The sequence below is a fragment of the Poecile atricapillus genome, chromosome 13 (genome assembly GCF_030490865.1).
Source record: "Poecile atricapillus isolate bPoeAtr1 chromosome 13, bPoeAtr1.hap1, whole genome shotgun sequence".
Classification (NCBI taxonomy): domain Eukaryota; kingdom Metazoa; phylum Chordata; class Aves; order Passeriformes; family Paridae; genus Poecile; species Poecile atricapillus.
The window spans coordinates 10,967,287-10,994,468 of NC_081261.1; the positions used below are offsets into that span (position 1 = coordinate 10,967,287).

General features: G+C 42.5%; 1 protein-coding gene across 1 annotated transcript; it reads left to right on the plus strand.

The window, feature by feature from the left end:
* The first annotated feature begins 403 nt into the window (after nucleotides 1-403).
* Nucleotides 404-27,182, plus strand: LOC131583854 (organic cation/carnitine transporter 2-like). The gene is made up of 10 exons (XM_058848378.1): nucleotides 404-905; nucleotides 9,398-9,501; nucleotides 12,061-12,215; nucleotides 13,575-13,746; nucleotides 14,667-14,793; nucleotides 19,977-20,077; nucleotides 22,910-23,124; nucleotides 24,401-24,583; nucleotides 25,040-25,175; nucleotides 25,723-27,182. Exons 1-10 carry the CDS (start codon nucleotides 513-515, stop codon nucleotides 25,808-25,810), a joined length of 1,674 nt encoding a protein of 557 aa, XP_058704361.1. The 5' UTR covers nucleotides 404-512; the 3' UTR covers nucleotides 25,811-27,182.

Genomic DNA, 27,182 nt, shown 5'->3' on the forward strand with positions numbered 1-27,182 from the left:
CGATGATCTGCGAGGTCCTTTCCAACCTCATTACCTATAACTCACCTCCAGCCTGGTTTTTGAATTCTTTGTGCAGTAAATACGAGATCCGACGCCTGTAATAGTGGCCGTTCCCGACCACAAGTCACGAAGGGCAGGGGACCTGTCCCTCAGGCCTGGCCGGGCGAAGCTGGAAAGCGGCCCCAGGCCTTGGCGCGGCTTGCCCGGAGCGGAGCCCGCGTCGAGGCCCGGGAGCAGCCGCCGGAGCGGGCAGGCTCCGGAGCCGCCTACCGCAGCCCGTGTGTGACACAGCCGCACTCGACCCGCCCCGGCCCGGCCGAGCCCCCGCCGCGTCCCCGGGCGGAGCGCAGCGGGCCCGCCTCCGCCGGGCCGCCCCACCTGCGCGGCCTCCGCTTGCAAACCCCACCCCCAGGCCGGCCCATGGCGCTGGGCTCCGCGGCGGCTCGGGCCGGCCGCTTCCTGCCCGCGCCACACTGAGCCGCGGGTGCCGGCCGCCGCAGCTCGGCCGCGCCATGCGCGACTACGACGCGGCCACCGCCTTCCTGGGCGAATGGGGACGCTTCCAGCGCCTCGTCTTCTTTTTGCTCAGCGCCAGCATTATTCCCAATGGCTTCAACGGCCTCTCCATCGTGTTCCTGGCCGGCACGCCCGAGCACCGGTGCGTCGTTCCCCGCGGGGCCAACCTGAGCGGCGAGTGGCGCAACGCCAGCATCCCGCTGGAGCTGCGGGGCGGGCAGGAGGCGCCGAGCCGCTGCCGCCGCTACCGCCTGGCCGCGCTCGCCAACTTCTCGGCGCTGGGGCTGCGACCCGGCTCCGATGTGGAGCTGGAGGCGCTGGAGCAGGAGCCGTGCCTGGACGGCTGGGAGTACAGCCGCGATGTCTATCGCTCCACCATCGTCACCGAGGTGCGCGGCCGGGGCAGCGGGAGGGAACTCTCGGGCAGCCCCGGGGAGAACCGGAGGGGTTATCACAGTACCCGTGCAGCTCCGCCGCGTTCTGGGGTTTCTGCCGGCACATTGATCCGCTGGTAAACCTGCCATGCCGAGTTCATTTTGAAGTCTTCTGTTCACTTTCATTTGCATTAGAACGAGGAAGGAAATTTTTATAGTGAGGGTGGTGAGACGCTGGAACAGGTTTCCCAGAGAGGCTGTGGATCCTCAGTGGTCAAGGCCTTAAACAACCTGGTCTAGTCCTTGCCAGGGACTAGATGGTCTTTAAGGTCCATTCCAATCCCTTAACATACTTTGTTTCTTTAATGAACTTCCAAGTGCAACCTGTTAACTTACACAGGAAACTCTGCAAATGCTTCTTGTTTCATCAGGTAACTATGCAAGGGACTGGAGCACTGGGTTCAGCTTGCTTGTTGTGACAGAGATGTCTTAACTCTAGAGATCAACAGTGTTTGTTTTCTTTCTTTAAAAGAAGAAAGATGATAGAACTCATAGAATCACAGTGATTTGGGTTGGAAGGGGCCTTAAGGAACATCTGGTTCCAAGCCCCTGGCATGGGCAGGAACACCTCCTAGAGTGGGTTGTTCCAAGCCCTGCCCAACCTTGCCTTGAACACTTGTACGGATAGGGCATTCATAACTTCTCAGGGCAGCCTGTGCCGATGTGTCACCACTCTCACTGTTTAGAGTCATCCTGAGTTGTGCAAGATGCTCAGGTTGGGGAGTCCTGATTTGATGCTTTATTCAAAGGACCGTGAACTTTGCCCCGTGTTCACCTGCTGGGACAGGTCATGTTTTCGTCTGTGCAGGTACACTGCTTGAATCAAGTCTGGGGTGTGGGCAACCAACCAAAGATGAAGCTGTGCTGATTGTCACTGTGGTTTCAGAAGAAAGCTCTCCAGACCCACAGAAGCAGGTTGACTTAAGAAGCAAGGAAATGGATTTGGAGAAGTACATTTGAGGAATACTTGAATTTCAATACAAGTATAGCCCTTTTTCAGAAGGCTTACAAAGTTCGTACAGTCCCATTGCCTGGACATGAGTTTTATGGAACTCGAGCTCCATAAAGAATTGGCATGATTTCTTGCTTTGCAAATTGGGTTGTGATCAGTGTTTGGATAGTGGTGGGTGTGAGTACTAAATGACCATATGCTGATCTCGGTACAGAGCACTAAAGTGACTTGGGAAACATGGATGAGGAGCCATGGCAGCACAAGGGGGGATTGGAAATGGGGACACTGAAGTTGCTGGAAACTGTTGAGAGTTTGAATGATTCTGACAAGTGGCACAAGGCATTGCCTCATCTGTTCCTAAAGAATTGCTGTCTTCCTCGAGAGGAAAGCTGCTTGGAATTTCTCTGCTCCTGTGCTGAGTGCAGTGTTGTGAAAGGCTGAGTACTCTCAGGGCGGTGTGAGGCAGTTGGCATCTTCTTGGGCAGGCCTCTTTCACAAGCAGACACACAGATGTTGTTCTGAGTGCTGTGCTATGATTGTTATCCTTGCTTTTATGTGGTGCTTTGTCTTTAGAGCTTCACTCAGCTTTGGCTTGATGTTAATTAAAATGTCTTGATCTACTGGAGTATCATCCAGGAGTTTTACAATCCATAAGGAAAGGGAGCTGCTCACATAGTGCTGAGACTCCACAGCCTTGGCTCATTGTCTGTGTGACTTGGCAGATGTCCCGTGTCCATGGGAGGCAATGTTTGTCTGCCCAGGCATCATGCACTGAGGCAGTATTTTTTTCTCTTCTAATATTAATGCTTCTGAGGGAGTTTTGCAAGAGCTGTGGCCTTTCACATACTTACAGGTTTGCAGTGTTTAACTTGTTTAATTTCTTGGCTTCGTGGTACTGCTTTTATGATTAACTAATCTTGTGTTTAGTTGCATATCTCTAACTTGTTGAATAATCATGAGGACCTTTGTCCCAGATTTCCATAGCTGACACTGTGAGGGGGAAGGGGGATTTTATATTTGAAGAAAGGTTTTTGCTGAATCTCTCATGTCTTTAGAGAAACTTTGTTTATGGTTCTGCTTTTCAGGGGAGACTTAAAACATTCAGTTTTCTCCCGCTTGAAGAGAGACTTTCTTTTCTCACAGACTAACAACAGAAGGTTGTTACTAGCCAGTCTGTAGTATTAAGGTTGTTACTAGCCAGTCTGCAGCCCCGGTGTAACAAAATCCCTTTTAGTTTTTGGAATGCTGGACCTCAGGGTATAAGAAGGGCTTTATTTTGGCTCAAGAAGCCAACTGTGTCATTCTAATTCCTCCATAAGTCTTGTAAAAATGAACGTAGGAGTAGTAAAAGTTCCTACATAGTAGTAAAAGGACTAAACCAGGAGTAAAAAAGGGAAAATATTAACTTCTGCCAGTCATGGCTGTTATGGGGCTATACAGAATAACCAGGAGTAGAATTGGGCAGTGGAGTTAAGGGCATGAGTGCACTAGAAATATGATATAATGAGGTGTTAAATGATACATCAGTCAGAACATTTTAGTTCACACAAGAGTAATTCTTAAACAGTGAACCATAAACAGATGTTGAATTTTGGATACACTTATTCATCCTCAGCTTCTAAAAAGGTGTTGTATTGTTCATCAGTCTGAAATCAGTGCAGTTGATATATGCCAGATTTGCATAGTTTGTGTCTGTTTTGCTATTGGCAAACTTTAGGGACTGTTGGCTTTTGCAGAGGAAGGATGCACATGGTGGGAATTGCCAGGTGTCTGGAGGCTTAGTGCAGGGCTGGGGCTCCATCCTGTATGGGTGTTCAGAGAAAGAAAGTTCTGGGCAGACACAAGGGCCCAGAGGTTTCCATTCTCTACACCCTAGGGGATTCAAGTGCCTTGCTGTGCTGTCAGTCCACAGACCCTGGAGATGAGTGGATTATGCCAGAACTTCAGGAAGCAAGGGGAGACTGCAGCAGTGACATGTGGAGGACACATGGGCTCTGTGACACAGCTGGTTATCCAGAGATTTTGATAGTGGAAGGCAGAGGGATGTATTTTTTCACTTTGCCAAAATAAAAACACAGGCTTATGCTAGACGTTGTAATTTATAGAGTCATAGAATCATGGAATGGTTTGGTTTGGGAGGGACCTTAAGGATCACCTACTTCCAACCCCCCTGGCATGGGCAGGAACACCTTGCACTAGACCAGGGTGTTGCAGGAATGGAGCCAGCAGCTGAATTGTAAATCAACCCTATGTCATCCAGGTTCAGCTCTCACCCAGCCCTTCATTAACGTTAGTCACCTCCATTATTTATCATCTTTTAAAACAGGTGCTTCTTTTTTATTGCTGTAGGTTAATATCTGCTTATCTTTGTGGCTGAAGTTCAATTTCATAACTTTGCAGCCCTGGAAGCTGAAAAAGCTGTTTGAAGCTTTGCAAAAGCTTAGTATTACTAGTCTTGTCAGAAGGAGGAAAAGAAAGTCTGGTTTTCATTTAATAAGTAAATACAAATGTCTTACAGATATACAAAAGTATTTGTAAAATGCTGGGTTTTTCAAGGTGTGATTTAAAAAGCGCATTATGCAGTAGTGTTCTGAACTATACAAAGTACAGGTATTTCTTACATCGCAACATAAAGTAAGATTAGTATTGTTAAAGAATAATAGGCCTGCAGTTGATATTGTTAAATGGAAACAGTGCTCTTTTAGAGGCACTGTGGACAGTTAGTGGCAAGGTAAAATTCCTTTTATGTCACCTTTACTTTTAAATTCAAATTTACCTCAGGTGATGGCAGTGCCGTGTTTCCTTTTTTCCCAGCCATCTCAAAAATGTGATGTATGTGGAACAGTTCAGTTTCTACACTGGAATTGTAAAATATTTGGCAATTTTGTTCCTGTTCCGTGCAAGTTTTATCTCTGTAAAAATGTAAAACAACTAGAGGAGGGAAAATTAAACAGAATGTGTATTTTGTAGACCCATACTTCTGTTTGCTTTAGATAATAAGTTTCAATGTAACATCTAGACCTTCTAAGTATTTGGAATGTACAAATGTGTTTTTAAAGGAAACAATGTTTATATGTGAGTGTTATATAAATAACACAGCTCTCAAGTAAGCAGAAAATACTTCTAAGGATATAAACAAAGTCAGATTCAGAGTCAAAGGTTGTCAGTACTTGATTGTGAGACTGAGATTTTTTGAAGAACCTGCCTCTGCTTGCTGAGAGAAGCAATTGGAAGGAGGGAATACAGGGTACTGGCCTAGCTTCTAAAAGTCTTGATAACATGTTGATTTTTAAAAAGAAAATATGAATACATGGAACTAGCCACTTAATGTTTCAATAAGATATGTGAGTCTCAGCAAGGCAGGAAAAAAGTTTAAAAAAATAAAGGAATGGGAAGACACAGTATCTTGTAGGTATAAAAAATTGTTTTGCCTATAAGGCTTTTCCTTGTAGGACAGGAGTATAACCAGGTGAGGCTTTTGAAACTTTGTATTTGTCACAGTCCAGCTTTGTTTAGGGCTCTTGTAATGGCATTAGGGAAGAGTCTTGAGTTTGTGGGAGGGAGATCTGATGGAGTAGTTTATAGAGTTTTTATTCTTCTCAGTTGTGTCACTGGGCTTGCCTTTTTAGCAAGGAATTTGGAAACGTGGTTCCAGGCAGCTGGCATGTAAGAGAATAAGCAGAATTTGGAAAGTGCTCTCCTAGAGGGGTGTGTAAGTGATGACTGTAAGTGCCTGGGACTGTTTAATACTTGGGCCCCAAACCTGTGCTTGAGAAGTAACTGCTTCAGTCCCTCTCCTTTTTGGTCCTCCTGCCTTCTAACCCAAGCTGTCCACATTCCTGGCCATCTCCATAGCCTGTCCTCTTTTCCCCATCCCCTCTTCCCAGCTGTCCTCACCAGTGACTGGTATCAGCCAAGGATCTGCTTACAGAGGTGCATAAGCACACCTCAAATCCAGCACACAAGTGATCATTTCTGCTGGGTGTGAGGCTACTGGCAGACATCACCCCAACCTGATGAATTTCCTGGGAAGTAGAAAAATCAAAAGACATCTAGAAGACAAGTTTAAACTGCGAAAGAGTATGTCCTAAAGTTATAACAAAATAGATCAAGAATGCTCTTTTCCATTGGGTACCAGTGCTGAGCAGCTTGAAGCTTCACAACATCAGCAGATGCTCTTTGAAAACAGAGCGGAAATGTTTTTCTCCTGTTTGAAGCCCTGATACCTTGCTGAGGTTAATCTTATCTTGTTCACTGGGGCAAAGGCTGTTATGGCTAGCAGGCTAGTTCAGAAGATACCAAGAAGTGAAAATAGCACATGATTTTAGAGCACTAGGTCACGGTATGCTGTGTCCAAACAGCACTGCCAGCAGCAGGGTTTAATTAGTAACTACTCCTGGGACACTTGCTCTTTGCCATGATGATCGAGCAGTGGTGCCTTGGTGACTTCTTCTTGGACAATGTGAAGGGAAGGGTATGGTTGCAAAATGATTCTGGAAGGATGATGCTATCATCACTGTCAAGCAATATAATAGACCTTATAGGTGTGCCAATAAGTTGAAGACTGACATTTATTTACTGGGGCAAAGGGTAACGGACCTTAAAATCCCTTTGTTCTAATTGTTGTGCTCTCTGTGGAGTCTGTAAATAACTGGTATTGTACAACCAAGGTAGTCCTACTTTGGAAATTTGATGTTGAAATTCACTTTGATGCCTGGTTCAAGTGGTCTTCAGCATGACAGCTCCTCACTGTGCTTCAACAGAGAGGCCAGATAAACAAGCTGGTAATCATTGCCACATTTGAATGCCCAGTGCAAGAAAGTTTTGGCAGAGCTGTGCTAAACATTTTAATACCATGAACTTTTCCAAGAAAGGTCTCCACCTCAGTGATCTGAAGAAAATGTTTGTTATAGGACACAAACATGCCAGTGTCTGGAGATCCAGGTGATGTGCAAGCATTGTGCCAAAGGGCAGGATGCAGGACAGTGAAAGGATGGTGGATTCACAGGCACAGGTGCTCAGCTGGAAAGCAATGACCTGTTTAGTAATGACAGATAATCACCAAGATGGATTTTAGTTCTGTTATTGAGGATGTCTGACTGCAGTAGTTGATACAAAGGTAACTTTTTGTAAGTAGGTAAGTCATTATAACAGCAGGATTTGTATTTTTGGTGTTTGTTTCTCTGGTAGATGTTATCATATAAAGGCATACGATAACCACTGAAACCTTTGGCCTGTATAAATTATAAATAAGATAACAGTCATTTGCTGGTATTTCCAAGTTGCCAGGTATATTTTACTGAAGCTTCCTAGCTGGCTTAGCTTCTGTGGTCATGACAAAAAGGCTCAAGCTTTCTTTAACCTATAATGTAGTATAACTTTTGTTGAATAATACAGATTTAACTATAAATGTTAATTATAGTTCATGATCTAAATGATGTTGGTAACTATAGTAAGTTCAGTTCCTTACAGTGAGTGGGGTACATTTGTTAACACATTAGAAAGCCTATGTGATCCAGGTTCAGCTCTCACCCAACTCTTCATTAATGTTAGTCACCTCCATTATTTATCATCTTTTAAAACAAGTGCTTCTTTTTTGTTGCTGTAGGTTAATATCTGCTTATGTTTGTGGCTGAAGTTCAAACATCATTCTGTAATGATGCCTAATTGATGGTGTTGGTGGGATGTGCTGGAGCACTGCCTGGACTGCTGGTACCTGAGCTTCAGGTGCTGTGAATGGAAAGGCCTGGGGAGGAAATGTTGAGGGTTATGAAACCTGTTAGAAGAAGAGATTTTTCAGGCATAAAACCATGAACAGATTTATTAATGGAGAGGTTATGAAATTACCTGAATACAGTTACAAATTGGAAAAATGTGCATATTGGCCTTAAAAATAATAATTATTATAAGATAATGTAAGGACTGGCAGCTAGACAGCTCATGAGAGTGTAGCCTGTGTGAATGACTGTAATTCATCCCTGGAACAGTTCACAGTTCTAATTCAAAACTGGGTGCTATTCCATGAAATAAGCAATGGCTCAGTTGCATTTTGACACAAGAATCTGGCAGTGGAAGGCCATTGCTGAGGCTGTTCATTCTGTGCATAGTTTTAAGTGATCCTCCAGCCTTAAAACATGGATTAGATGTAGTTGTTGCATGACTGTTAACAGACTGATGGCTGTGAGATTCCTGGAGTCAGAGGCTTAGTGCTGAGGAGATGGGGCTGGCAGACAGTGAAACACCAGCATTCCCATGTGCAACTGCTGTGTGTTTATTGTGGAGCAGATGAAAGCATTGAAGAGTGTTCCCTTCAATGAATTGAAAAAAATATACTGAATTATTTCTAACGGGGGACAAGGAGGATTAATTATTCAGGTCAGGGTGAATATTTTCATTTCAGCCTTTTTAATACAGATTAAAACCTAAAATTTTCCATTGCTAAAACATCAGAAGGGGTCTTGAGGGAGCTGTTTGAAATAACTAGCTTTAGGAGGGTTTTGTCTCACAACAGAAGTATCCGTTGCCTCCCAATTCCTCTCCTGCAGAGCTGTAGCACCTGCCCTCTGGCAGGAGGTACTGGGAGAGCTCTGGGAAACTGGTTTTATGTCCTCCAGTTATGACATAGCTCTGAAGGAGGGGATGAGGGATCCCTGCTGGGTTTTGTCCTTTCTTCTAATATTTACACACATTTTTCCCCCAGATAACCAAACTAGAACTAGGAGTCTTTTAATAATAGTTGTTTATATAGATGGAAATATAACACCAGTGCTATTTCAAAAAACATCTGACTGAACTGGGTAGAATCTTGAAAACTACTGAGGACTTTATTTAATAAATATTTTCTTTTATTCCCCATTTTTGTTTTATTTTTGGAAACCTTTGTTTGTTAGGTGTATATTTCAATTTGTATTTCAAAGATTGTAACTGAGGTTATAGTTAGATTCCCAGCAAAGAATGAGCAGTCTCCTGTCTCTCAAAACCATATTAAAATGTAATAAAGAGGCTTTTTCTTTCTATGTTGTTATTACCATAGTTCAGTTTTTCTTAAATTAGGAATGTGAATTTTTAATGGGAAACATTACTATATGCAGGGAAATCAGGTTTGGGAACTATTTACAAGGTCATGCATTGACAAGACAAGGGGGAATGGCTTCATACTGTCAGAGGGTTGGGTTATATTGGATATTAGGAAGAAACTCTTCCCTATGGGAGTGATGAGGCCCTGGCACAGGTTGCCCAGAGAAGCTGTGGCTGCCCCATCCCTGGAAGTGTCCAAGGCCAGGCTGGATGGGGTTTGGAGCAACCTGGGATAGTGGAATGTGTCCCTACCCATGGCAGGGGGTTGGAATGAGATGGTCCTTAAGGCCCCTTAAAGCCCAAACTATTCTGTAATTCTGTTCTCACTCCTTCCAAACCCAGCTCAGCAGAGTTTTGGAGTGGGGCGGGGGGGGGAATCCTGTTTATTAAAAGACTTTCCAATTCTCTCTCCCTGCAGTGGAATCTCGTATGTGCCAACGACTGGAAGGGACCCCTGAGCACCTCCCTGTTCTTTGTGGGTGTCCTGCTGGGATCTTTCATCTCAGGACAGCTCTCAGACAAGTAAAGTATATACAGTGGAGCTGCTGTCTCTTTGATGCTCATTTGTGGGCATTTCTTACATATCAGCTTTCCTACTGGTGTGTTTCTGCGACTACTAACATGTCTTTGTTCTGTGACTGTCTAACCTGAGTGTTTACAGAGTGTGTAGAGAAATGCACTGAACTAGAACAGAATGTTATAAAGATTGTTAGTAGGTGTTACCTACATCTATTTGTTCTTGCAATGAAATCACTCTGAAGCAAACTGGTTTGTTATGCCAGAAAACAGGTGTAGGAGATAAGTTTTGTCTGGAAACATCTGATCAATGACATTCTCTTCTATTTATTTTGGACTATGTTCAGAATGAGCCCTGAGGCTTGTTTTCCTTTTTTTTTTCCTTTAGGCCAAACTGTGATTTTTCTTTTTATAAACAGCTATAGCTGCTTGTCAAATACAGCATTTAAGTCCAATGATCTGTATTTGTGGAAGCATAAATGCTGTTCAGCTGTACTCCAGAGAAGCACAACTTTCTTGTTAAGAGTACAAACATTAAAAAAAAAAAAGGAAGACACCATTAATTTTTGTGATGCCAGCAGTTGTTTGTATGTTGTGAAGTTCAGTTTTTCTGATTCTCTCCCTGGGATTTGCTGTGCAATGCATTGTGTGCTGTCTTCCTGATTCCCTGAGAACGATATGTGGTTCTCTAATTTGCTGGTACTTGCAAAGTTTCTGTTTCATTGAAACATAATCTCTATGCCACAGATCTTGTGGCATCATTTAGGGCCTTTCCATAGTTTCCTGCCTATCAGGTTGGACCAATCTTGAGCTTAGAGACAGTGATCTTTAGAAATTAACCAGACCTCCTGTACTTCTCTTCAAAGCTGTATACCATGGGTTTTTTTCCAAAAAACATCCCTGTGCAGGCCAGTGTTTGCTCTCTCTGTGGTCCTGCCTTCTGCCTTGTTCCTCCCCTCACAATCCTGCTCTTTACCAGGGCACAGCCAGCAGCTCCTGCCAGCCTTCACACCCCCGGTCAGCTCACCCATGTTGGCAAGAGTGAGTTCCAGCAGTGTCTCCCTTTGTCAGCTCCTCAGCCATCTGTGTTAGGAAATCATCACTAATGAGCTCCAGAAACCTCCTGGGTTTTTTGTCCTCCAGCATGAGTGTTCAAGGCCCTTAATGATGGCCAATGCTTTTGGACACGAGGAGGTTTCCTGTGGTGCTCTGCAGCAGACCCTGGGGTTTTTTCTGAGAGGTGTCTGCAGCAGACATCCACCACCCATGGAGGCCTCTCTTCTAAAGCCAGCCCATGATCTCAGCTGGCTTGTCACTCATCCCCAGGCAGAGCTCCAGGCCTTCCTGCTGCCCTCCCATGTGAGGGGTGATTCCCCTCTTCCCTATGGGGGAGTCTCTCACCACCTTTTCCTGATGCTGCTGCTTTAGAAGGTTCAGGTGCTTTCTTCCAGAGAGCTCCTTGTCTCCTACAAGGATCCTGAGTGTCTCCTGTGTCACCCAGCAGGTGAAGCAGGAACTATTCTGGTGCCAGAATCCATGAACTTCCTACCTTCACACTCCTGGCAGTCTCCTGCAGCTCCTTCCCATGGTAGCGCAGGTCCTCCCCAGATGCAGGTGAGGAGGCCATCCATGCAGCCCATCCAGTTACTTGTAGCCACTGAAGAACAGCAAGCTCATAGTCAAGAGCTCCTTCTCTCCATGAGGAGAATGCTCCAGTGTGGCTGCCTTCAGTGTTCTGCTGCCTGCAATGAGCCTGAGACACGAAGGCTGACCAAATATTTGGGGATTTCAAGTATCAGTCTGTTTTTCATGCATTGTGGCCAACCAGATGCCCACAACACCAGCTGTAGACCTGCAGATCAACTCAGACTTTGGAGTTGTGAAACCTGCACTCAGTTCTGTCCCAGCAGTGTGGGGGCTGTCTGTGCCAGAACATCATGTGCTATAGTGACTGCTGTACTGAGCATGCACAACAGCACACTCCTACAACAGCTTGATGGGTTGAGTTTAGTTTAATTTCTCTTTGGTTTTTGGGGTTTTTTTAATACTTCATCAGGAGTTACAGAATCCCTAAATTTTGTTCATTTTTTAAACCAAAGGGAATGAAGACTGCGACATGGGATCACTGACTGGCAATTACATCTTCCAAATCTGAGTTTTACCTCTCTTCCAGAAGCCTTTCTTCTTTTTCTTATTTTAACTTGTTGATCTGTCATGGACCTCCTTAGAGGAAGAGAGACATTGGATACTCTTGCACTTTAAGTAACTTGTTCCTGATGATTTGTTTCACTGCTCATCCTATGGGTTAGAAATGAATAGTGTTCCAGCACATACTTAAAGATGACTTAACTAGCAGACTTTGGCCAGTGATGTTTTTAATGTGTTTAGAATAGTTGTGCCTGTGTCACATTTCCTGAACCTCTGCTTTTTGCAGAAGTTTTGTATCTCCTTAAGTATGCATAAAAGTAATTTTATTTTTCTCTTTCTGTAGATTTCATTAATGATGTTGTTTAACCATATATTTTTTTCCCCTTCTCTTTCTTTTTTTTAATCTGTCCATGGAAGGTTTGGCAGGAAGAATGTGCTGTTTGCAACTCTGGCAATGCAGACTGGCTTCAGTTTCATACAGGTCTTCTCTACCAGCTGGGAGATGTTTTCAGTGTTGTTTGTGCTGGTTGGCATGGGACAGATATCTAACTACGTGGCAGCATTTGTTCTTGGTATGAAAGTCCTGCTGGTCACTGCATGTGTCCTTTCATCTTGTGCTTTTCCTGCTCCTTTTCAGTACTGACTTAGGGTTGATTTGTTTTGCCAAGCAACACTGTTAAGAGTGTGGCCTCAACATGCATGAGTAACTTCTCTTCTCCTTGGAAGCTTCCAGCTGATAGAGGTGCAATTTGAACTATTTCTATGGCTGACCATTCTAAAAGAGGCAAAACCCCAGAAACTGACTATTTGAAATAAAGTCCATCTTCTAGTTGGAGAGATAATACATGTTAGACATGATTTTTTGGGGATTGGAATTAGATGATCTTTAATGTCCCTTCCAACCCAAATCATTCCATGATTCCATAATTTTTCAGGGATTTCTGATGTCCATTTCAGGGCCTAAATACCTGTTTAATTTAAAAGTTGCAGAAGAACCAAGATAGGTAATTTTTATAAAGTCTTTTTTAAACAGCCTATAATAAAAATTTAAATGTTGTCATGACTTTTTCTTTGTATACTTTCAAGCTTAGATCATATTTAATCATGGGAATGTGAATTGCCTCATGAATCTGAGATTAAAAAAAATAAATTATTAATGTTATTTACAGCAACTATCTAAAGTACCAAATGGTGGCAAGAAATTCTTTTGAGCCAAGGAAGGCCAGATCAGGGGTGAAAGCAGTGCTTAGTTAACCTCACTGCACACAGCCTGTTGCAACTGCTGGCATCTTTGATGTCCATGGAAACAAGAAAGATTGTATTTTTTTTCTCTGTCTCTTGATTTGCACATCCTAAAACATTTCAGAGGGGGGCACTGGCCCCTGTTCATGCATTTAATTCCCCTGACAGTAGCCTGATCTTTGTGACCAACACGAATTCCATATGTCTACCCCAAAAGAGTATGACGTTTTTTGGCTAAATAGCCTTTTAGAAGGTGATACAGGTTGGGAACTTAGTTTAGGCACCTTTGAATTGTTCTTTAAAGAAGCTGGTCACTCTTCATAAGCTGGAGAGGATTCTGGAGATCAAGCTACATTTAACTGTTGAGAATGTCTGGGGATTTCAGCTCGTCAGGTAAAATGTGAGATTCTAAAAAGGTAACATTACATAAATATGACCTATATATTGAGCTACTGAAATGCTGTGTTGCCCAGTTCTCATCTTTTACACATATAATTAATTACCTCTGTTGGTGCAGGATCATGGCATGAAGCAGCTCTGTGGTGTCTCTCCAACTAGACAGCAGAGTGCTATATCCTGCAACTCTGCAGTGCAGTGCATTTCAAAGCAAATTGCTAGGGGCATTTTTATAAAGTTACTTGGCTACTATTAAGTTAAAATGCTAATACTCCCTTTGCTGTTTTGAACAGGCACAGAAATCCTTGGCAAATCAATCCGTGTGCTGTTCTCCACCCTGGGTGTTTGCATCTTTTATGCAGTTGGTTACATGTTGCTACCTCTGTTTGCTTTCTTCATCCGAGACTGGCGGATGCTGCTGTTGGCACTGACCCTGCCCGGGCTGCTCTTCATCCCGCTCTGGTGGTGAGTAGCTAACTTACAAGACTTTAGAAGGTTCTGTCTGCAGATTTTTAAGATGATGAAGCTCATGAAATTCAGGAATGGGTAGGTGAAGAATGGATGTTGTGTCCTTTACTCTCCCAGTTGTTTAGCTGTCAGTCCATGGCATTGTGTGTGATCCGACTGATGCCCAAAAAACCTAGTCTTCATTTTCTGTAGTCTTCTGTAAAATTAAGTCCTGCACATGCAAAGAAAGCAAAATAAAAAAGTCAGTAAAACTCACCCTTCTGCACCAACTGAAATCCACAGGCTTTTAAGTGTATGTGTGAACTAAGGACAGAGGGAAAAACCGGTTGTTCTATGACAAACTACAAAACAGTACTTGCACAGTTGTGGCACTTCCGTGTTTTCTTCTGTAGTTGTTAAAATACTACTTTTGAGTGGCATGTAAAGCTGAAATAGTCCACGAGATGGTGGTGTTCCTTCACTTACAGTAGCAGTTGTGTTTGTGCTTCCATCTCAGTTCTTATGCAATCGAATGACGGGGATTCTGCTTTCTGACTTGCTTTTCTGTCACAGAATTTACAGCTACTAATTTTATATGTTTTAGCCTCTAAGGAAATGCTTCTTAGCCTACAGTGTGCTGCTTCTGTGTTCACATTTCTGAATTTCTTAAATTAATCCCATACTTGGAATGTTTGGATTGCTCTTTTTTCTGAGTCACTGCTAATTCCTTCAGCACTTCTGAAATCCATAAGGTCATATTAATCTGGTCTTGTTCCTTACACTAGTCTGCTCTTGTAAATCTGATTTCTGTTGTCACTGCACTAATTTCTGCAAGATGTGACATGTTTGCAGATCTTCTTGCCTGGAGGAATGTGTTGGTCCCTTCAGCAGTTCTTTCTATGGAAATGCAGGTTTGTTATTCTGAACCTTCCCTGCAGGGTCATTCCAGAGTCTCCACGGTGGTTGATCTCCCAGGGAAGGTTTCAGGAAGCAGAAGACATCATCCGAAAAGCTGCAAAAACTAATGGCATTACAGCCCCAGATGTAATATTTGACCCTAGTGAGGTAAGACTTGTTTAGCAGTCCAGTTATTTGCTGGACTTTATGTAAAGCAATTAATTCCATACAGATGAATGGAGTTATGCCTGCACTGCAGTATGTGCTTCTCAAATGGGTAAAAGACCATAGTTTTCTGATGAAAAGCACAATACCCTTTCCCTTCATTGAGATTTGCAAAGTCTTTGTGATCCCATTCCCATGGGAATGCCAACATGCATTCTAATGAAAACATCTTTTTCATCCAGTTTACAGCCACCCTTTTTCCTTTTAAATTCTATTTTTCAGGGAAGGATAATGAATTTGAGGTTCCTATTGCTTAGTGATCCGAATATTTGCATCAAACAGATTCTGTGCTTATTCAGTCTATAACTCTGTCTAAGTCCAACACAGGGCTGATCCTGGCCAGTGACATTGGAAATACTATTGTTCTAGTTCATGCTCAACTTCAATGTCTAATACATGTTAAGGAAAGCAAAACTTGAGCCCCTTTCAGGTGAAGTAGTGACAGCTATCTTTCCCATCTCTTTCTTCCTACATGCTCCTGTTTTCTCTGGAAATCTTCCCTTTGTCTGAGCTGAGGGGTGCCCTTAAGGTGTAGAAGCAGTTCCATACGCATTTGGAAAGTCAAGACAGACAAACTGTATATTCCAGTAGAATGGGCACCTTCCTTGATAGATCTCCAGAATCTGTCTGGGCAGTTGCTGGTTGACAATTGACAGTGTCTTGTCATTGTCACAGTTTGAGATTGGTCCAATGCCAGGCACCCGTGAGAGTTGCTTACCCTCTCCTGCTACAGCTGAGCAGCAGAGAGGGGAAAAAAAATTAATGAAGGTTTTGTGAGTGAGATAAAGACTGGGAAAAATATTTCAAGGGCAAAACAGGCTCAACTTAAAGTTGCAAGGTAAATTTATTGCTAACAGAGTCAGAGGAGGATGATGAAAAGTAAAATAAACCCTTAAAACACCTTTTCTCCCATCCCCCAGTTTCTCCCTCCTTCCCACCAACAGCGCAGGGAGACAGGGGTGGGGGTTTTGGTCAGTTCATCACCGAGATTTTCTTCCACTGCTCTGGGAGAGGAGTCCTTCCCCTCTGAGACTATGGAGTCCCTCCCATGGGAAACAGTTCTCTGTGAACTTCTGTGGCGTGAGTCCACTCTCACAAGCAGCAGCCATTCCACAGCTGCTGCAAATGTGAACTCCCACCATGGGCAGACAGTCCTCCCAAAACTGCTGTGACATGGGTTTCTCTTTCCACGGGGTGCATCCTCCACAGACGGCTGCTCCGGCCTGGAACCGACGGAGCCTCTCTCCACTGGGTGTTCCACTGATCACAGCCTCCTCCAGCACCCACCTGCTGCAGCATGGGCACCTCTGCCACAGGCTGCAGGTGGATTTTCTGGATCCCCACAGGCTGAAAATGGATCTCAGTATCCCCCATGGATCCCCACGGGCTGTGCATGGATCTCTGCATCCCCCATGGATCCCCACAATCTGTGCATGGATCTCTGCATCCCCCATGGAACCCCTGGGCTGCAGGGGCACACCATGGCTTTACCATGGTCTCACCACAGCCTGCAGAGGAATCTCGGCTCCAGCACCTGAAGCACCTCCTCCTCTCCTCCACTGATCTGGTGTTGCCATGTTGTTTCCCTCACATGTTCTTACCTTCTCCTCTTCTCAGGCTAGAAGAGAAATAGTGTGTCCCCCACTTTGTTTTGATTTCTTTCTTAAATATGTTATCACAGAGGTGTTACCAACCTTTGTCATTGTCCCCAGTCTTGGCCAGCAGCATGTCTATCTTCAGAGCCATTCAAGGATTGGCTCTTCTGGACATGGTGGGAAGTTTCCAGCAGTTTCCCACAGGAGACATCTTTGTAGCCCCCCTGCTATGAAAAACCAGGCCATGCCAAACCAATACAGTCATTTAAGTGAAAATACATATAATATATATAATGAGTATAATATACTCATTTGCTTTACAATGCCTCTGTTCTGGCTAAGGAGAATGGGAAGCCATTAAGCTGTAGGTGTTTGCTTGAAGATTGAAACAGCTTCCTCCTGTGTGTTAAAGTCAGCTGAGGTGCAGACAAAGCTGTTAGTCCAGACTTAGTAGTAGATGGTAGGGCAAACATCCTGGTCTTCCTGGAACAGAGTAAGAATGCCAAGAAGACACTCTCCTCCTGATAACCTTTTCCTCCAGATCTTTGTTAGAATACGTATTTTCCTTTTTCTTCTTCTTACTCATGCTGTAGCCATGAAAACTCACCTATTGCCAGCACTGCAGCAGGAGAACAGAAAATTAGCTCTGGCTCCAACATTGGCCTAAGGTCACTTTTCCTGCAATCTTCTCTCTTGTTCTTAGAAACACTGATGTGTTTGCTGTCTCTGAATGGGGTTGGATAATGAAGGAACAGAAGGCAGGGGCAAGAGTAGGGATTTTGTCCCAGGAAATGCTGGAAAAGGGGAAATGCTGATGTTACAGTAGGCTGGAGAATGTGGTGTGTATTTACAGACATTAGCACATCAACTTTAAAAAAACATACCTTCTGACCATAAAAGGAAAATGAGCTTGATGAACACACATAACTCCTGCCCCTCTCTTTGCTTTCTAAGGCAAAAGTAATATTGTGGCCAAAAACCTGTGCAAAACTCCTCTGCATCAGTGGTTTATGCTGTCCTTGTGTCTGCACAGCTGGAAAGCAGAAGGCTTACAGCTCTTGAAAGTTTAGGAAGCATGTTTATGCTGCAGAGAGGTTCTCAGAAATCTGGCTGGCCTTTGCCTTCCTGCATTTGGAATGTGTGTTTGGGATGGAGGAGCCACCTGAGCTTATGGTTGGAGAGTCCTTCAAACCTGTGCAACTAGAGAGCATCAACTGCAGAATTTTGACTCCAGAAATTTCAAGGCAGTTGAGGTCCAGCAGGTGACGAATCACAAACCAGCTGTGTAGCACAAGTAGGGCCTGGTTAGTTAAGAGGGGATGGAAATGTTTGGATGATAGGTTTAATTTCAAACCATCGTTTTGGTTTCCCTGCCCTTCTCTCAAAGCTTCTTGTTCGAGCCTGTCCTGGTAAAGATTATGTTGTCTTCTTATCCAGCTCTTAAAAGACAAGGCCCTTTTTTCTCATCAACGGACTCTGAATTCTTCTCTTCCTGGTTTTGTTTTATGGTTTGCTTGCTTCTCCCTTTTTTTTTTTTTCTTTTTTTTTCCTTGTTTCTTGGCAGCAAATAGTGGTATTGTGGGAAGATCATGTGATTTATGAGAAAGGGCTATGAGATGTTAAGTGACTACAGTTTGTGTGATGCAAGTTTGGCTTCAGGCAGAGTGAAAGCTATCAAAGGTAAAGGACTGTTTGCCTTTTGTAGAAAATGGGATTTATGAAAGCAAGTACACAGAAATTTGGTGTGTACCAAACTGCTATTTCATTATCCGGATCTTCAGAACCAACAGTCACTTGGAAAGAATTTCCATGTTACTGCAGATGTTAGAGAAACTCCAGGTTGCTTTATCAGATAGTTTTAATCAATGGAATTTGTCCTCTTAAATCACCTTTTCCATATTTTGAAAAATCTTTCCCTTGGTCCCCCTCTTTAGGAGTCTAAATAAACTCCTAATAAAAAAAAAAATATTTTTTTTTTACAGTCTTACCAAGCACAAAATTTGTTCTCATACTTTGTGGATGAATACCCTTGCATTTATACATGGAAGTGATTTTATGTTGAGGGACTGGAAAGTTTATTGGGGAAAGGAGAAGTTTGTTGTCTTTTTGTTTATATACTTAGGAGATAATCTCAAAAACAGATTAGATAATGATGGGCATTCTTCATTAGCCTTCACTGGTTTCATTAGCATTACTAGCTCATTAGCCAGTTTGTCTCAGTTTAAATACATTACTCTTAGGTCCAGTTCGAGTAGTCATTTACTAGCTCTGCCCTGCTGCAGTTTATTGTAGCAATTCTTGTTAATTGTTGGTGTGTCTGCAGTGGTAGGAGGGGACAGTTTATCACTTTTTTTCCTGGTATTTGAAGGCTATTCTGTGTCTTTTAAGATGTCCTTGGTCTTCTTGTTGCCCTATCCGAAGAAAACACAAACAACCGAAGTCGTTTATGCGGTGCTTTATTGAGGGCCCGGGAGCCTGTGGACAAGCGTCCAAAGACAGAGCCCCACTCCACAGAAAAATCACAGGGTTTTTATATGTTTTCTACATGATTTCTTCATCATAACAATTTCTTACTTTCTTTCACTACTTGGTACAATTATCTCTTTGACCTTCAAGTTTTGCCAAAAGGTACATTCCTTAGATTATCTCCTAGCTACACTGCTTACATTGCAATATCTGCTATACAGTTCATCTGCAGTTTACATGCGGCCTACCAAGCCTTAGCATAACTACTACTAATGTCAACTAATGCTAACTATTAACATTCGTTACTATCTTAATAATACAGTTTATTGAATCAAATGGCAACATTCTGTCCATTAGGCTAAAGAAACCCTTTACTTTTTTTCAAATGTCTCACCATCCTTGTTTCTCTCTTCTAGTCTGAGAGCAGTTATTTGCCTGATTCTCCAGGTGCAGTGCTCAAAACTGGATGTAAGAACCCTTTCAGTACTGACATATAAATTGTGAATTAATGCTGTTGCTGTATAATTGAAGTAACAAAAAGCACTTGTTTTGTGAAGCCTCAGGCAAAGAAAATTATTACAATAGAATCATAGAATGTGCTGAGCTGGAAGGGACCCACACAGATCATCTAGTCCAACTCCTGGCTCTGCACAAGACACAAGATTCACACCATGTGCCTGAGAGCATCATCCAAATGCTTCCTGGGCTCCATCAGGCTTGGTGATGTGGCCACTTCCCTGGGGAGCCTGTTCCAGTGCCCAGTCACCCTCTGGGTGAAGAACCTCTTTCTGATACCAAGCATAAACATTCCCTCAGCTTTATGCAGTTTCCTTGAGTCACGAGAGTTAAGAATTTCAGTCTAAATTTTAAGTGACTTTAAATCAGAGAGGAGCTTCTACTTTCACAAACAGTTGACTCTTACATATGTTTTGTTAGAAGTCAGGCACCTGATTCAGCAGATCAAAATACTGAGGTATGAGTTGGTGGTAGGACTTAGTTTCATAATAATTATTTTTCCAGGAAGTTAAAGTTCCCATGTTTTGTTTGTTGTTTGCTCTTTTACAGCTACAAGATGTGAATTCCCAGAAGCAACAGACATACACCATTTTGGATCTAATGAAAACTCGAAATATCCTAACTATCACAATTATGTCAGTGCTTCTTTGGTAAGCAAATGTGATTCAGGAATATGTAACTTTAAATACTAAGGCATTCTGAAGAGATACAGACAAAACCAGCTCAAAAATCAATGACTAGCTGGCTGAAACAACAAAATTTTGGTTACATAGGTTCTTCATTTTGGTGACAGTGTAGAAACACATCTGGGTTGGTGCTCCTTTTGGTCAGGCTTATCCTGAACTGAGCAATAATCTGATCAGCTGGCAGTGGATGTGTGGGAATGCTGCCTGATCATGGGCCTTGGGGAGTGATAACCAAGTGACTATAACCAAGTCTTCTTAGGGGAGTGAGTCATGCTCTATCCCCAGTCAGAGAACTTCTGCCCAGGTATCTGAACATGATGCCTGACTTAGGGGAGAATCTTTCCATTTCTTTTGTGTTGGCTCTTAAAGGGATAATACTGCCTTTTAAGTTCTCATCTGAGATTTCTCTGTATTTTCCTGCTGTCTACTTGTCATCTTCAGCTTGATTTTCACTAGCTGAAGCCATACTTTATGCTCAATTTGATTAAATGGTAGTTATTTTCCTTTACTAGAAATTTCAGTAAAGCCAGAAACAAGAGAGGGTAACTTACAAGCTCCCAGAGGCTGTCCAAGTGAGGTTTAACTGGTGCATGTACCTAGTGACCAAACCAGGAGGGTCTCTCAAGAGCTTGGGAGCCAGCTAAGTCTGTATGCTATCTTTTTAAACAATGTTCCTGTGCCTTAGTGAGGCAGAGCCTCAGAGATCAGTCCACTGACCTGCCAGCACATACAAGATGATGTGGCATCGTAGGTCAAAGGATGATTTGGCTTATATTTAAGCCAGATTCTCTGGACCATCACTAAGCACAAGGCCACAAACACACTGAGAAGGGAATTTATGCCAAAAAAACACAAAACAACAAACCAGCTCAAAAAAAAAGAGTAATGTTGGTTCCTTGCAGAAATCTCAGTAAGGTGTCTATATAATATCTTACTGCTCAAGTCCAGTCACTGACTCTCATGTTTGATTGGAAGTGAGACTGCTCTACTCCTCATCTGCTCAATGTGGGGTAGTAGCTCCTGGGCACAGCCAGTTTTGTGTGTGTGGTTGTAGAAATCAAAGGCAAAGCCTGTTTGAGCATCATTTCTGGTAGGATGAAACAGCTGAGAGAAACACTGAAATGACAGTATGTAATCCATTCTACTGGATTCAGTAACCCATACTGAAGGGCTTTTTACCACATCAAAAATCAAGTTTTATGATAGGCAGGAAGAGTCAAAAAGGTTCAATTGACTTGCACAATCTTACCTCCTCTTGCAGAAAAGCATTTGGTGAGGTTGGGCAATTTTTTAACTATTCTAATTTGTATGTCACTGACCTAATCTCCTTTAAATTAATTTCCCAATATATGAAGATACAATATCCTGTGCTTCCTCACAGCACATGGCTTCCCAACCCGTGGTATACTGGTAGTATATTCTGTATCATGAATTAAAAGTTCTCACAAAAAAGGACTATTAAAGAGGATAGTTGCAGATAGCAATATATCACCTTTACATAGTACTGAGTGAATTGTTAATTTTGACTAAGTAACAGGCTGTTGAACTATTCCCTTTGCAGGGTTTGCACCAGGGATTAAGAAGTTTGGCTTCTTGGCACCCTAGGATGTGCAAATACCACTGAAGTTTTCCTACAAAATGTTTAACTATATTAAAGTTTGCCAATGTAACGATCTAAGGCAATCTGCTACCAAAAGGGAGTTCCAGCATTACAGTTTGTATGTAAAAATAACTTCAAGGAGCACAGGCTGTGAAAAACACTGCAGAACTACTTCTGAGAAGAATGGCTTAGGGCGGGGCACCACAGCAGCAGGAGGCAACTCTCAGCTGTGTCACTTCTTACCTTCCCAGATACACTAAGCAGCTTTATTTTAAGCAACTGGACCATGAAGACTCTTCCAGTGTTCAGTAAGGAAGAGGAAGAGCTAATCTTTTGTCAGTGGTGCACTTTGTGCTGTACAGTGATTTCATTCCAGGTTCTATTATAAGGTAGATGCTGGTGGAGATGAAGTGACAAGTGTTCTGTGCCTCATGATTGCACCTGGACATGTCCTGATCCACTGCCCTTTATTTCCTTATTTACTATATTATACTTGTTGGTAAAACTTAACCTTCTCTACCCGGCATCTCACAAAACAGGACAGTTGTGTATTTCCCTGGATTACATGAAAGCCAGCTGCCATCTGGCAGGAAATTAAGCCACCAAGCTCTGTCCTGATGCACTGACCAGCCCAGGCACCCAGCCATGCCAACGTGATTTGGATGCTGCCCAGCCAGCTTGGAGCATGGCAGAGAAAAGCACCGGCTGTTTGGGCCTGCCAGGATGCCATACTCCTACTCCCTGACTTTATACAGAAAGCATGGAGAATAATGACCCTGAAACAATGCTCTCCACCCAGAGCCCCCTGGTAAATATAATGGAAAGCTGCTGTAGGCCTCAGCAGCAGTAAGGCTCATTATCTCAGATTTTCAGGTTAAGGCTATAAACTATAGTAATGGCAACTACTGCATTACTGCAGTGTGAATTATCATCACTTTCCTCCCAGGGTAATAATTTTTTTTGTTTGAAATCAAGAGCAGTCTGAAAGATCAAAAGCATCTGCATGGTTTAATTGTTAACTTGCTGTTTCTGAAGTCAGCACTTCATCTGCTTCAGTGGTGAACAAGTCTGCCAGATACTGAATTTGCCTAACACAGCCATTTCTATTATTCCGTGCTTGACAGAAATGTGGAAGAGGTTCATGGCAACCTGAGGAAGAAGATAGATTTGTTTGACCCTGCTATTGTTTCTTTCAGGATGATAATCTCAGTTGGCTATTTTGGACTTTCTCTTGACACACCTAACTTGCACGGAGACGTGTACGTGAACTGCTTCCTCTCAGCAGTGATTGAAGTCCCAGCCTACATCATTTCCTGGCTGCTGCTTCGCAATCTCCCCCGACGGTACTCAATGGCTGCTGCGTTATTCTTGGGAGGCTGTGTTCTTCTCTTCATTCAGCTGGTGCCTTCACGTATGGAACCATTAGTTGATCTCACATATGTAAGATAGGTGACGTGCACTACTGTGCACGGGGCAGATGTGGAGGAAAAGTGTCCTGAGGGGACTAAATAGACACTCATGTTCTGTCTTTACCCCTCTTCCTTGGCTCTCAGTGCTGCTGCACACATAGCTGCCACAGCATGTCATTCAGATACAGTTTGAAAGCTGGGTCATTGGCTTTGTGATCTGTTGGGATTAGAGATGTAGTCCAGATTTGCCTTTAAACTACATCTCTGGCAGGGTGTTCTGGTAAGGTCCAGGTGTAAAACCAGGACCAGACCAACCAGAATTTGGTAAGTGGAAGTTACCAAGGGCTGCAGAACTCACTTCCCAAACAGCTATTGATGGCTGTAGAGCTTGTTTAAAGAGCTACTTTCAATGGAGTCATTGCAGAAGTATTTTTTGATAAGCAGAGATGCTTGTACTGAATTAGTGTTGATAGTTAAAATAATGTGTGGCTACTGGAAAGGAGGGCCAAGTAACATTTATTGGCTCTCAAACCATATGTATCTTTAGTCCATTTAGATTAATAGGGCTATGGAGTCATTACTGATAATGATATTAAATATAAGGGGAGGTGTTGTTGCTCCCCTTTACAAACTCATTTACAAATCAAAGATATAAAAAAGATAATGTTCAAGAACTGTCTTGCTTATTTTATACAGGTAATATGTGTGTTGCATTCTCAGGTTTAGTGGTTTTTCCCCCTGTTTTTTGAGTCAGTTGGACACCAATATGATCTGTTTTGATTTTCAAATCTTAACTGTCCCAGTTAAAGTCAACCCAACTTCCTAAAATTAAATTATTACAGCTAAGAGTGCAAATGAAACTAAGAATGTAGCTAAGAATGTTAATGAAAAAACCAGGTTTTTAGGGAACCTAAAATAAAATTATTTGTTTCAAATGTTTTACTTTGTTCACTTTATTAAAAAGGGATATATGGCATTTTTTGCAATAGCAGAGGTCTGGCCCCTGAAACTTGGGAAGATCTCAGCAGTTCTGTTTCTGTTCTCCTCATTTTTCACTTGGCAGGAACCCCTGTTCTCAAGAGAAAATGGAAATGTTGACTTCTAGTAATTTTAAAAAGAAAAAATTAAAAAAGAATTTTGGTTATGTTTGTGGATATTTACAGGGGAAAAAAGACACCAGATGTTGGAGTTAATAAGGCAGGAGTTACACAAACACAAAGGAGTTAAGGGATACAATAAATTGTAAGAGCCAAAGTCCTTACTGTGTTTGGATTTCAGATATCCGTGCGCTGTCTATTTTCCTGGTGATGTTGGGGAAGTTTGGAATCACATCTGCCTTCTCAATGGTTTATGTTTACACGGCTGAGCTCTACCCAACAGTAGTAAGAAACATGGGAGTTGGAGCAAGTTCCATGGCCTCCAGACTGGGCAGCATCCTCTCACCTTACTTTGTTTACCTTGGTGAGTTAACTGGTCTGCTGGAGAGATGCTCTGGAGACTCCATTCTCTTGCCTTGATAAGGACACCTCTGACAGCTATTTATCCCCACTCCCTTGAGTTCCTACAACCACATTTACAACATACACTTTGAATGTCAGGCTGTGATGGGGGTTGGTTGGTTTTGTTTTTACTGAAAGCACAAATCTTAAACAGGTAAAGCCCTAAACCTTGGTACAAACATTACCACAGAATCACAGAATAGTTTGGGTTGGAAGGAACCTTAAATACCATCTCATTCCACCTCCCTGCCATGGAGAGAGGTCCTTCCACTAGACCAGGTTGCCCCAAGCCCTGTCCAAACTGGTCTTGAACACTTCAGGGATGGGGCATTCACAGCTTCTCTGGGCAATTATCAGAGACTTAGAGCTGATACTGTTTTTTTATTATTATTTTATTTTTTCCCTTCTGTTTTACTAGGTGCCTACGATCGATTCTTGCCTTACATCCTGATGGGGAGCCTGACTGTGCTGTCAGGAATTCTCACACTATTTCTGCCTGAAAGCTATGGTATGCCTCTTCCTGACACCATTGATCAAATGCTGCGGGTGAAAGGGTAAGTGCCACCTGATCTTAACATTTCCCTGAGCTGAGGAATGGGTTTGCCTAGGTGTGGTCAGAGGGAGAGGCTGATTTTGGCAGCAAAGATAGTATCTCTTGAGAATACAAAAGCTTAGCTTTAGTCTCTCTTCTCAAGTGCAAATGTTCATGTGTACATCTTTCAGCTCCAAATTTATCATGTGACTCTGATGGCTTAATAAAAGTACGTCTGAGGAATGCATTTTAAAAGTTTTTTGCTTTATCAAGGTATGGGGACGTTGTAGATCCTGAAAGGCTACTGAGTGCTGGGGAAGAGCTGAACTCTTCCAGTTTAGTTCAGCTGATCTAAAAGGCACTGAGAGCATTTGGCCTTTTGCCATGGTTCTGACTGAAGATGACACATGAGCACAGATGTGGTGTAAGAAAGGGACCTTTTCAACTGAAGTCAACAGGATATTAAAATTAGGAGGCTGTAATATCAGACAGGACTCAGATTTTTTTTTTTTCCTAAGTTTTCTCAACTGTTTTTAAAGTTTGTTTTTTTTTCTTTCTTCTACCCCCAGATTAGAATACAGGCCTCCATCTAGTAGCACAAGGGATTCCAAGGAGGAAGAAGAAAATCCAGAGATTTTAAAAAGCACTGCTTTTTGATGGAACTCCTATGTATTTCCTGGTGGACTGAAAGTTAAATGGACTTTTCTTCTAAATTTTATTCTAGAAAGGGCTAGTGGCAACACTTCGTTTTCTGTAATTTTAACGTTATTTATTAATTTAAACACCGTTTTGCCTACATTCTCTTTTTATATGAACATAAATACTTTGTAGCTTTCAATGAAATTTTTCAGCCACAGTTGTGTTCATGCAGTAGTACCATGGAGCAGAATCTGATCAATCTTTTGTAACTTCACACATATAGTTCAGATGAAAGATACTGGAAAAGAGTTCAAGGGCTGGCAGGGTGCCTGGATTCTTCAGTGAACCTCCTCCAGAGTTAATGCTTACATCAGGAGGTAAAAATTGCCTGAAAATGTAGCTCATTGCTTTTGATTCCTTGACTTCTGTTTCTGGACAGGAAACTTATTTATTATAGTGAAGGTTTATGAAAACGTGCCTCTCTGTGATCTTACTCAAATGACTTTGCATGTGCTCAATTTGTTACCAAGTTGAGAAAGATGCAAAGAAAGATTTTGAGAATTAATTCTAACCTACGTTACGATATGTTTTAACTCAGCATAGACTGAAAGGATTTTCTTGCACAAAATATTTAGCATTCAAATTTTGTTCACAAAATTCACTTGATTCCAATGCTGGATTCCAACTGTACCTTCTTGGTGAAGTTGTTTACATCTGACCTTGGATATGGCCTTTTGTTCAGGCTGGATTTATTCTAAATAATGCAAATGGTTTCACCTCTGTGTAGAGGGAGTGGTGTTAGTTTGGGATTCTCCCTTTTCAATATGTGCTGAAAGTTTTATGTGTAAATTGTTTTAATATTTTCTGTGCAATTTGGATGATGGAAACAATTCTCCTGTCTTTGTTCTGTGTTTTTCCCACTCATATACACGTGCACACAATGAATATATTTAGGTGTAAATTTTTATGTCAATCATGCCATTGCATTGACCTCATGGTGGAATGTACTGAGAACAAAACTCAGAATCTCTCTCTGACCACTGGTTCTTGATCTTCAAGTGTGAACTATATAATTGCTGTGAGGTCTGTTCATTCTAAGTTTCACTTAACTTATGTAATCAGTGAATTGCTTTTAAATTGTTTAAAAAGAAACAACAAACCCAAAACAACAATCTTGTTGACAGTCTGCCACAAAATTGTTCCTTGTGCTATGGAAGTTTGGCATTACCTGTGTTTCTTTAAATACACAATATATATGTACACAGAGTCTCATTTGTGCTATGCTGGTTACCGTGACAAATGTGAGTGGTGAAAGGTTTCTCTTTCATGGCACTTGTGTTTTGTTCTGTCTTGTTAAATTAAGACAATAATAATAAACAGCCTAAACCTT

What these genes read in the sequence shown, in the direction of transcription:
- LOC131583854 (XM_058848378.1), top strand. Translation starts at nt 513, where the DNA reads ATGCGCGACTACGACGCGGCCACCGCCTTCCTGGGCGAATGGGGACGC. An exon ending in TCAGGACAGCTCTCAGACAA is followed by an intron (nt 9,502 to 12,060) that starts GTAAAGTATATA and finishes TGTCCATGGAAG; the next exon opens with GTTTGGCAGGAAGAATGTGC. An exon ending in CGTGGCAGCATTTGTTCTTG is followed by an intron (nt 12,216 to 13,574) that starts GTATGAAAGTCC and finishes TGTTTTGAACAG; the next exon opens with GCACAGAAATCCTTGGCAAA.